This window comes from Prinia subflava, chromosome 10, assembly GCF_021018805.1.
Source record: "Prinia subflava isolate CZ2003 ecotype Zambia chromosome 10, Cam_Psub_1.2, whole genome shotgun sequence".
NCBI classification, from domain to species: Eukaryota; Metazoa; Chordata; class Aves; order Passeriformes; family Cisticolidae; genus Prinia; species Prinia subflava.
In genome coordinates, this window is record NC_086256.1 from 24357565 (window position 1) to 24369596 (window position 12032).

The 12032-nt window shown below is 45.8% G+C and overlaps 1 protein-coding gene across 6 annotated transcripts in view; it reads left to right on the plus strand.

Moving 5' to 3' along the window:
* Positions 1-12032, plus strand: part of HMCN1 (hemicentin 1) — a 165471-nt gene that overhangs the window by 84584 nt on the left and 68855 nt on the right. For all 6 annotated transcript variants that reach the window (XR_010081490.1, XR_010081491.1, XR_010081492.1 and 3 more), the window contains 9 exons: positions 660-941; positions 1895-2003; positions 2575-2744; positions 3046-3200; positions 3916-4039; positions 5408-5509; positions 7520-7672; positions 10672-10823; positions 11539-11662. Coding sequence is in view for 3 of the 6 variants with exons in the window: in XM_063407765.1 (XP_063263835.1) it covers positions 660-941; positions 1895-2003; positions 2575-2744; positions 3046-3200; positions 3916-4039; positions 5408-5509; positions 7520-7672; positions 10672-10823; positions 11539-11662 (1371 nt within the window). In the remaining 3 variants the exon portion in view is untranslated. The remainder of the gene's footprint in view (positions 1-659; positions 942-1894; positions 2004-2574; positions 2745-3045; positions 3201-3915; positions 4040-5407; positions 5510-7519; positions 7673-10671; positions 10824-11538; positions 11663-12032) is intronic.

Consider the following 12032-nt stretch of genomic DNA (forward strand, 5'->3'; position numbering starts at 1 on the left):
ATTTAGACCCTCTGCTTTATGGGACTCTCCAATTTTATTGACTTCATAAAATGGCATAGGTTGAAACGGACCTTAAAGCCCATGCAGTCCCACCTCTGCCATAGGCAGGGACACCTTCCACTAGCCCAGATTTGCTTCAGTCCCCATCCAGCCTGGCTTTGGGCACTTCCAGGGATCCAGGGGCAGCCACAGCTTCTCTGGGCACCCTGTGCCAGGGCCTCCCCACCTTCACAGGGAGGAATTCTGTCCCGATACTCCCATTTAACCCTGCCCTCCCTTCCCTGGCCTTGCTGCCATGCTTTCTATTACTATTTCTTTTCCATGTATATCCATTCTCTATCTCACATCTGCATGCTAAATAATACTTACTTGAAAGAACCACTCTGGGTGGGATCTTTAGTGTACTCCTTTAAGTCCTTCTTGTCTAGTTCTTCCCTCTTAAAGTACTGCATATCCTCTGTTTTATACAGCTGGTCAATTTTGAGCTACAACATTTTACTTCTCTGCCTTGCCTTGCCCCAGCAGCAAATTCTCACATGAAATGGTGCGTGACATGATGGCAAATGGAGCCAGAGTGGGTAGAACAAACCCATTTTTCTCTTAATACATTTTTTGGCTACAGAATTAATGGCTTGCAATATATTTCTTCCTTTCTGCAGTTCCTCCAGTAATCGAGGGTGATGCTGACACAGCCCAGAGCAGGCAGGTGGTTGCTGGGAATTCCCTGATATTGGAGTGTAAGGCTGCTGGCAACCCTCCCCCTCTCCTGACATGGTTAAAGGATAGGGTTCCTGTGAAAGCAAGTGACAAGCTCCGCGTCCTGGCTGGGGGGAGGCAGCTGGAGATCCTGAATGCCGTGGAGGCTGACCGGGGCCAGTACTGGTGTGTGGCCACAAGCATAGCTGGAGAACAAGAAATCAAGTATGACGTTGAAATCTTAGGTATGTGAGCTGCAGTTTTATCAGGTTTCCATAAGCCTAAGATGGAAAAGTTCCATTAAACCTATGGGGTTTTTTTTGTTGGTATTAATATATTAAGATCAGTTAGTCACGCTCTGTATGTAGCTGAACCTGGGCACTGCACAACTTTTCTGTCCAGGGCTACAGGACAGTTGAAGACTTGTACTTTCATTTAGTTCTTGAAGGATTTTTGTGCATGTGGTAGGTAAATACAATTCTCAGTAACCTCTAAAATTTTTCTTACTTGTCTTCAGAGAAGAAAATCACAGAAATCTGTTAAAAATATCACTTAGTAGTTGCCTCTGGGAGAGGACATCTTTGTCTGAATTTGAGTTGTGTTGTGCAAGTTTTGAACCTTATACTGAAGAAAACACTTTTTTTTCCTGAATCCCTTGAATCCATTACCACAGTCTGTATTTCAGCAATCCCTTCTGAATGTCTTGAGGCCTTCTCCTGACATGGAAGAGAACTGTAAAGAACGGATTTTTAGGTTTTGCTCACTTGAGCATAGTATTGATTGCAGATATAGAGCATCCCTTCTGCTGCTAAATGTCACAGGTCTTCACAGTGGAGGAGCTGTGTGGCAGTGCTTCCTTCTCAGTGAGGATGAGACAGGGTGAAGAGGACCTGGAAGAGGATCCTCTGCACCTTTGTTTTCTCCTTCTGCTTACAAAGGGTGCTAAAAGCCCTCCCCCTTCCCACCCATTCACAAGGTTCTTCTGACAGAATCTGAAAACCCAACCAAACAAGAAACAGTAAAAAAGTGAGAACAGTGATTTGAAGCCACAAAATGTCACTGGGCAGATGTTTCCCTTCAGAAAGGGAACAGTGTTTCATAATGAATCAATGTGTGTTTAACAGTGCTATTTGAGAGAGACTTGTCTGATATTTCTGATGTGTAAATGCTTCTGTTGGTGGATTTTTCTCTCTTACAGTGCCACCATTTGTGGAAGGTGGGGATGAGCTCTTGGGCCACATTGTGATTCTCCACAGCCCTTTGGAGCTGGATTGTTCAGCAAGAGGGACACCCTCACCAACTATCATGTAAGGGCACTGGCATGATAGTAGAAAGAATACAAATAAATCTGCTGGTTGGTTAGGTGAGCTTTATGAGCCACCTGTATTAATCAGTGGTGGTTAATGAGTAAAGGACAAACTCCTGGCTCCACTGACAGCACCATCAGGCACTCACTTGGCAACACCAGGATGTCATTTTGAAGTAGTTGGTTTTTTGTGCAAATATCCATGTCCCGGAAATGGGGATAGAAAACAAGAGCAGACAAAACTTTTAAGTCCTTTGCTAATGCAACTTAATGTGCCCTTTTCTTCTAGCACCCATGATTGCTTTTGCTTTGAAGGTTCCTCTCTGCCTCTGGTCGTATCTGCTGTCACCTTTCAGACACTGTCTTTAGTGGCTGTTCCCCAATACTGCCTTCTGATAAACACTTTAATCCGTGGCACTCATACAAGGGGAATACAACCCGGCACTTCTAGATTTCCCTAGAAATGCAAATGGAGTTACTGAGGCATTCTGCTCAATGGAATTGTGCATGATTTAAGATTGTTGTTGATCTTGCTTTTGCTGACAACTGAAATGGAAGTTTCTTTTTGGTAGGTGGTTCAAAGATGGGCAGCCAGTCGGAGAGGAGGCTGGACACAAGGTCTTATTAAATGGACAGAAACTTGTCATCTCTCAAGCTCAAGTGTCAGACAGCGGCCGCTATAAATGTGTGGCTGCAAACAAGGCGGGAGAATATGAGAAGGAATTTGATGTTACAGTGCACGGTAGGTTACTCAAGGTGGGTGGGAAGCAGCAGACTGCTTGTATTTCAAATTGCTGGCAAGAAGATGCTCAGACTTCCTATAAATGTTTATTTGCATTAGCAGGTTGAAAAACTAGAGAGGAGATTAGATGATATAGAATCATAGAATGGTTTGGGTTGGACACCAGCCATGGCAGGGACACCTTCCACTAGATCTGGAAGTAGAAGTAAACCTCCACTTTTACCTCTGGGATACTGCTTCTGTATGTTTAAATGTACATGTTTAAAAAAGGCATCATTTTTGTTTCTGGTGCTTTTTGCAGTTCCTCCAACCATTAAACCGGCTGGGCCTCCTGAGAGAGCAGTTGTGCTCCACAAGCCCGTGACGCTGCAGTGCATAGCCAGTGGCATCCCCAGCCCTTCCATAACCTGGTTAAAAGATGGACAGCCAGTAAACACAGCCAGGGGAAATATTAGAGTAAGCATGATTCTTTTATGGGATCCAAATCATGGAAGAGAATTGCCATAAATTGTACGTGTTAGTGCTTCTTTTCCTTTTGCTTCCCTCGCACTGTGATACAAAAGTGCTTAAGATCCATCCTGCAGAGTGAGGGGCTTTTTACCTGATTAGGGTGGTGTCTGAGGTAATAGCAGTGTTCAGTAGACTGAATCCCACTAGACACCTCGTATCAGGAGAGTCCATGACTGGAAATTCAGAATCAGTCTCCTTCCAGTTGTACTTTGCCTTTCAAATGGTTATCTGCTGCTTGTGAGGTGGCTCTAGCCACTCGTCCCTGTGAGGTGGGATTAGCTGAGCTGCTCTGTAATCACTGCAGCAGCTACCTGTAATTCCCTTCTCCCGGTGAGATCCTGCCTTTCCATGAAGAGCCCTCCCCAGTGCTCACATGTTCCAGGGGTGAGTGCTTGCAGTGGCTTTGATTTCCCGTGGCTGGAGCAGTTTTTGGCACCGTGCCTGCAGTCTCCTCTGCCTGCCTGCCCCTCTCCAGCTGGCTCTCCTCACACCTGTACAGCTCCTGGTGTCCCAGGGACGATGAAACCTCTGAGCCAGCAGTTTCCTCGTTCCATGAGCCAGGGTTGGGAGGGGACGAGCCGGGCTGTGTCCCCTCGCTCTCAGGCCGAGCGGCTGTGCCGAGGGCAGCGGTGTCACAGGCTCCTCTCTGTGTTTGGGACAGCTGGAGGCCTCAGGCCGTGTCCTGCAGCTCGACCAGGCCCAGCGTGGAGACGCCGCCCGCTACACGTGCGTGGCCACCAACGCGGCGGGGGAGGCGCAGCAGCACACGCGGCTCCACGTGCACGGTAACGCCGCCACACGGGGCTGTCCACGCGCGCCGCGGCTCGCTGTGCTCCGGCTTGTCTCCTGCCCCTGCACGCTGTGCTCCGGCTTGTCTCCTGCCCCTGCACGCTGTGCTCCGGCTTGTCTCCTGCCCCTGCACGCTGTGCTCCGGCTTGTCTCCTGCCCCTGCACATCCCCCTCGCAGTTCTCCTTCTCTGGCACATTCCATTAGTGAGGGCAAAAACTGGCTTTTGTAGAGTTTGGTCTCTCTCCTCTAATACCAAAGGACACAGAAATGAATGAGTGTCTTTCCAGGTACCTCTGCTGCTCAGAGGTATCCCAAAAAGCCAAACACATTCCTACCAATCCACCCCTCAGAAGGGTACTCTGTGCTTCTGAATCCATGTATGGTATACTACCGCTGGCATTACTAATTTCATCCAAGATTTTGGTACTCCCCATGACCCTGGGGAATGGGAAATTTTTACAGGAAAAACTTTTTTGAGAAAGGAATATTTTCCTGTGAGGGGATTTTTCAGCCTGCTTAAAAGGAATTTTCTTTTGCAGCTAAAAACAGTATAAAAACAATCAGGGAAACTGGAGAAGCTTACGTTTGCATGTGAATTTAATAAATGCTCCCACCATAATTTACACATATTTGGCTCAGAAGTGGTCACGAAGAGTTGTGCATTGCTGATGTGACCCAGTCCTCAAAGGAGGGGTGGGAATCCTCAGGAGGTGCAGGAACAGACTGTGGCAATATTCTCCCAGAGTATGGCTATGTTGACTTTTATTGCCAAAGCAAGCTAGTAACTGGAAAACATTAAACTGAAGCGAGGAGAGGTTGCAGTCTCTGCGGATGGGATTTGGAAAGAGGAGCCACATTCAAACTGTGATAATTGCATCACAACTAATTCCAGTGTTAGCCCCATGCTCATAAAGCTCTCCTTTGCTGTCAGTCTTCATGTTTGAACGGTCATTATCTAGTGTTTCTGTCATGTTTCAGGTTTTGGAACTTCAGGAAGGTAAAAGCTGTCCACACCACTCAGTTTACTATCACCAGATGGGGTGAGAGGAGCTTGCCACAAGAAAGAATTGCTGCTCTATGTTGTGTGCCCATTGCAAATCTACTTAAAGTTCCATTTTTTCCTGAGAAAAATGAAAATTAACAAAAATAATGTTTACTCCTCTTACCACTAATTAGGATATATAATTAGAGAGTATTCTCATTTCAGAGATTAACTTTCTGGAGAAATTCCTTGGTCACCCAGCAGTTGAAGCTTGTGCAACTCACTGCCCAAAGTTTCTCTGAGCGTAGATGACTGTGATTGGATGCTCTGCTAGCTGCATGGCTGAGTTAATGAAAACCTGCTACTTTTGTCTTTTCCCAGAACCACCCAGTCTGGAAGATGCAGGAAAAATATTAAATGAAACAGTGGTGGTGAATAATCCAATCCATCTTGAATGCAGAGCATCTGGGAACCCTCTGCCAGGTATCCGTGTGCATCTCGGGGAACACCTCATAAAGGGTTTCACTTTCACATGAAAAATTCAGCATATCCATTCCTCTGGAAAGGAATGGATATGCTGAATGTGGAGCTAATTTTAAACCAGCTAGAAACTGTGTGATGGGAAATGTCAATGTATGGGCTGACATGAGGAAGGATTGAGGAATCCAGTCATCCCCATTGATAAATGACTGAAAACATGTCACAGGGATAATCTATTCCCTTGTGATGCCCTGTCCACAGGCAAGAGCACTATTTGATTTCTGCTGAATGAGCTTTAAACATATCCACTTTTATCTCCTGTCAGTTCAGTATTTGTTAGTTTAAGGCAGACCTGAAATACCTCATGGATTGAGTATGCCTGTCAAGTGTGCCTGTGTCTAGAACTTTTTTAATGTGTGCTTTTATTACCTGGTAAGATATCAAGGACATATTATTATAAGAGCACTTTGCTGTATGAATTATTGTAGAGCAAAACCGAGGGAATAGTTACTAAGAGCTTCTATCTAATATAGCAAATTATTTTCATGCTGATTATAGCAACATTTTCAGAAGAAATGTGTTATTTACATTTCAGGTGTGCATCCAGCTTCTCCTTTTCTGCCCTTTTAAGAATTAATTCATAGCAAAGTATTATTTTGTAGAATAATTTATACTTACGTAAAATGCCCTAAAATATTGAAGAAGTAAAATGTTATAAAAGCTTAAGAATTTTATGTCTATTTTACACTACTTTTAAATTTTTTTCTCCTTTTATCCTCCAAATTTTCAGTTATTTTTGAACAAACAATTAAAATGGTGGATTACAGATAATTTATGCAATAAGAACAGTTTGGTCAACCCTGCTGTGGTGTGGTGTGATGTGATGGTACATCCTATTTTCAAGATATAACATGAGTCAGGAAAATGAGAGCACAGCATTCCATTGGAAAAGAGAGAAGCTGTGTGCAAGTCTTGTCCATCAGTCAGGCCAGAGCACTTAGTGGGTGTGATTCTTTCCCCAAAACCCTTTGTGTATTACAGATAATCCTTCCATGAGCAGTAATTTCACCTGAGTAGTGAAGCGGTGCCAGCAAAGCCTCAGTGACCCATTCTCCTGATGAATGGTGCCATCTTTTGGCTGAGATGCAAAATCTGCGGATTTTCTTGGTTGTCAGCTTCCCATAAAATTTTCTTCTGCAGTAACACCAAGTTTTCCACTCTTTATTTTCAGTTTTTTGACCTGCCAGTTGCACTTTGATTTGGTTGCTAGTGTTTTGATTCTTTGTCCCAGGTAGTTCAGTTTAATGTAGTGATAATTTAGAGTAAAAGGCAAAAAAATTGATATATATAATAGAATCCCTGGATGGTTTAGGTTGGAAGGCACCTGAAAGCTCATCTCATTCCATCCCCCTGCTGTGGGCAGGGATGCCTTCATATTTTTGTGTGGTTTTAAACAGCTGCTCTTCACCTTTGTATAAGATAAGTAAATTCCCTATAATTTGCTTTGTGTGATTATTTTTCAATTTCAGAACACTTTCCATAGATATAAGGTGGATGATAGTGTCAAATTCCCTGTTGAATTGTGGTGCATAGCCAGTATTTTGTACAAATCTTCCAATTTCCCGATTGTCTGTTCCATTTTGTTGTTCTTAATCGCGGTTAACGCTGCCCTTGGCCGCTGGGCGTTGGTGTGAGTGTGAGGGCTGAGGTGGCTGCAGTGGGGGCTCTGCGGTGCCGTGCCCGTCGGGCTCTCGGTGATGTGCCCGTCGGGCTCTGCGGCGCCGTGCCCATCAGGCTCTCGGTGATGTGCCCGTCGGGCTCTCGGTGATGTGCCTGTCGGGCTCTCGGTGCCGTGCCCGTGGGGCTCTCGGTGCCGTGCCCGTTGGGCTCTCGGTGCCGTGCCTGTCGGGCTCTCGGTGCCGTGCCCGTCGGGCTCTGTGGTGCTGTGCCCGTCGGGCTCTCGGTGCCGTGCCTGTCGGGCTCTCGGTGATTTGTCCCCGTTCCTCCCCACAGCTGTGTCATGGTCCAAGGACGGGCGCGCGCTGGGGGCCCGGGGACAGGTGCTGCACATCGAGGCTGTGCAGGTGGCCGACTCTGGCCTCTACCGCTGCCTGGCCACCAACGCTGCGGGCACGGCCGAGCTGCTCTACAGCCTCCAGGTCCATGGTGAGTGCAGAACCGCGGGACTGTCACTGCCAGAGCTTGGGGAACCTTCTGAGAGCACTGAGTCCAGCTGTTCCCCCAGCACTGTCACCACTGACCCGTGTCCCCAAGTGCTACATCCACATGGCTTTTAAATCCCTCCAGGGTTGGGACCCCACCACTGCCCTGGGCAGCTGTGCCAGTGTCTGACTACCCTGTCCATGAAGAAACTTGCCCCAACTTTCCAAATTAACCTCCCTACCCCCAGCACAACTTGAGGCTGTATCCTCTTGCCTTGTATTGTGACACTTAGGAATAATGCATGCAAGCTCCACCTTTGCTTTCCTCCTTTTCCAGTCTGCTTAGCAGATTGGTGTCACTCATGATCACAGAATCCCAGAGTGGTTTGGGTTGGAAGGGATCCTAAAGCTTATCCATGCCACTCCGTGCCATGGGCAGGGACACCTTCCACTAGCCCAGGTTGATCCAAGCCCTGTCCAGCCTGGCCTGGGACACTTCCAGGGAACCAGGGGCAGCCACAGCCTCTCTGGGAATTCCATTGCAGGGCCATCACTACCCTCACAGCCAGGAATTCCTTCCCAGTATCCCATCTAACCCTGCCCTCTGGCATTCCCCCTTGTCCGGGCACTCCATGTTCTTCACTCTTCTGTTTTCTCACTGACATTAGAATAGATGTTTTGAATGTGGAAAATGTGCCAAGAGAAGGCATTTCTAGGAAGAATGAATTTGTGGAAGAGGTATTTTGTGTAAGGGAGTGCTTGAGCAATTTGAAGGGCCTGGCAGTTGCTGGAGTTTGTTGTAGGTGACTTTGAAGCTCACAGTAGACAAAGGACACAGATCAAATACTCTTTCATAATCCAAGAGTTTTAAAGAAAAATGTGCCGTGTCTAAGAAGATGAAGTGTGGGTGTTTGCTGACATGAGACACCTGAGCAAAAGCCCAGTTGGAGCTTTTCCAGTGATTTCAGTGGCTTTTAGATGTGGCCATAATCCAAATTTTTATCTTTGATACATGCATGTGCATGTAGCTGGTTTTCTGTGGGAGTCTTCCGTGGAAAAGTGTGGCCCAAATTTGGCATGGTGTCCCCAGCTGAGATGCACACACTGTATATAGTTCCTATTAATGTTAATTAACGACTTGGGCAGTGCGTTTCCATGGATTTAATGACCCTCATGGGAAAAACTGATGGCACAAGTCACAGTCAAAGGCAATTAACCCCACCCAGTGATTAATTCCCGGGAAATCCTTAGAGCTAAGGTCATTATTCTAGTTAAATGGAAAATAACCCCTCAGTACACGTGTGTCGTTTTAGGAGTGGTGGAATTTCAGCGGACATGTCCAGAGTTTTCTAGGGAACTAAAATTTTCTAAAGGGGGCACAGAGCACTAATGGCTTCAAAGGAACTAATTGCATGTCCATGAACCTGCTTAATTCAGCTGGTGTCCTGCCAGGCTGACAGTAAAGAGGTGCTGGAATTTGCCATCCACAGGTTTATCATCCACTGTCCTTAGAGTGTATGAGTTTGAGAAAACAAAACTTGAGGGTTTTGCTCTCTTTACCAGTGGAAGCAATGACTCCTTAATGGAGAGCAGGCTTGAATGCCAAGTACTGAAAGTTGTGCTGCATTTATGAAAAGCCTGCTCTAGATTTCCAAGAGCACCTGCCTCAGTCAAATACTGGTCTTATTCACAATTTCTGTGGATAATAATGTTATCAGATCTTTCTGGCATTAAAAACAATGCTTGATACTGCAGGCTTAACACTGAGTGGAACCAGGCAGGCTGACTGAAGGAAGCAGGTGAAATTCCAGTTTAGTTAGAATTCATAGGATTTCACTGTATTAATTTTTTTCACTTCTTTCTTCCCACTATAGCTTTCTCAAGCATTTGAGAACAATGAATGCCATTGCACTGCAATAGGAGGAACTCTGTGTGTGGAGAAAAGATTAAAAGATTATAAAATCCTGTGCCTTTTTTCTGACCTTACTGCTATTATTGAAATAGATGTATGAGTGAGAGAATCACAGAATCATGGAATAGTTTGGGTTGGAAGGGACCTTAAAGCCCATCCAGTTCCACCCCCTGCCATGGGCAGGGACACCTTCCACTATCCCAGGTTGCTCCAAGCCCTGTCCAGCCTGGTCTTGGCTACTTTCAGAGATGGGGCAGCCACAACCTGAGTTACAGGCTCTTAGAGGTTGCTAAATTAATTAATAAATTAATTAGTCATTAATAATTATTTTCAGTGCAAAATTTTGTACATGTTATCTCCCCTCACACAATATGTATGAGTAGCTCACACTGTTCTCATCTCTTTGCAGGAGTGACTTTAAGCTTAAAGTTTTCATCTGATGCTGACTTTTAAACTTTATCACTAAGCTATTAGCGGTAGGAGCAAATAGAATAGTTCTGATTCTCCTAGTACATAGAACATCTTCCCTTTTTAATGATTCTTGTCTCCCTTTCTACCAGAGCCCTACAACATTTGCTACACTGTGGGCCTAGAGTAAGTGCTTTAGATGTTCCATTGCAATGTTTTGTGTCATCAGAAAGGCAGATGTTTTCCACTCTAATCTGGTAAATGTTTCCATATGCTCTGCCAGGCCAATTTATCACTCTGTGTATGGATTTGCTTCATGTGGTTTATATGGTAAACTCCTTTCATTAATCCCCACCACTCCTAAAGTCTTTCACAAGGTCTAAATGGAATAGTAGAAAAGTCAGAGGGAATGTTTTCTGGCTTTATGGCGTGGTTCCTGGGTTTCACAGCTGTCCTCTGGGCTGTGGGCCCAGTCCCACATACCTTGCTCACAGTAGTTTCACTGCAGTTATCTGCCTGCTCATGCTAGGGAAGAGCAGGATCTGGCACAGAGCAAAGACATGACAAGAGTTCAGCAGGAATAACATGAGAAAAGAGAAATAGCATCCAAAACTATTTAATTTCATTGTGATTAATACTCTTACGTAGCTGTTACAGCATTTTTTCTGTGGGTTTTTTTTCAGTCCCCCCATCCATCTCTGGCAGCAGTGACATGGTGACAGTAGTGGTCAATAATCCAGTGAGACTGGAGTGTGAAGCCAGAGGCATCCCTGCCCCTATCCTGACGTGGCTGAAGGATGGGAGCCCTGTGTCCAGTGTCAGCAATGGACTCCAGGTACCAGGGTCAGATCCTGCTCTATGGTGCTCCCTGTTGTGGGAGGGAGCTTTTAAGGCAATGCAGTTTAATGAAAGAGAGTAAGCTGGGGGATTTGGAATAATAATATAAGGCCTTTTGCTCTGGGCTGTTTGTGTGAGTTTAGCCTCCAGTACTGTGTGAAGTGGAAGATAAAGATATATTGAAATAAATTGGTCCTTTAGCTGACGTCATACGGAGTAAGTTTGCATCAACAAATTTTCCACTGACTGGTAAGAAGAGGAAATTGGACTAAATTCCTCTGCTGAAGAGATCTGGAGAGCTCATTATATACCACAGTAATTCAGAAAAGAAAACCAACCTCTGGTATAAGATATTTCAGAGGTAAAACAAGAGGCCATGGGTGGTTTTTGGAAGTTGATTTTATAATCTGAACGGGAAGAGGGGAATTTGTGTTCTGTGGGGACAGCTCAGGGCACAGACAAAAGGTGTGACAGCATGTTTGAAGCAGGAGTGAGGGAGGGCTGTCCAGATCCTGCAAAGTCTTGAGAATGCCAGGAATTCCCTAGGGACTGGCATGATGTTAGAGTTCTGCCTCTGCAAGTCTGGATTAGAAGAGAACACTGGAGTGCAGGGAGATGGTGGGAGGCAGTGGCAAAACAAGTGTTCCATCTTGAACTGAGCCCTGGGAGCTGTGTCTGACCCTGTGCCTGGGGGTGCTGTGCTCCCGTTGCAGGTACTGTCGGGGGGCCGGGTGCTGGCCCTGCCCAGTGCCCAGCTCAGTGACACGGGCGTGTACACGTGTGTGGCAGTCAACGCCGCGGGGGAGAGCCAGAGGGACATCGACCTCCGCGTTCACGGTGAGTGACAAACGCCTTTCTTTTGGTGCTGAGAGCTGCTCCTGAAGCTTTAATTCAACACACTGGGCCCAGACACTGAGCAGCACTGAGTAGAAATAGACCCAACCCGTAATGGAAGGCTAGGTGAGGAGGAGGGGTGTGTGTATGGAAGCTAAAACATATATATATGCACATCCACCCTCATTTACTAAAGCATGTAGGTGTGTTCTTCTGTGTATCCTTGAAGAAATCTAACTGCAGCAATGAATTTACAAGTTTAATGCATGAAAGCTCACTTATGAATGATAAGAGATGTGTTTGTGTAAAACCAGGTAGGTCTGCCAGGTGAGAGATATTCTTGGGGCCTGTGCTGTGTTGTGTTTGTTGAATC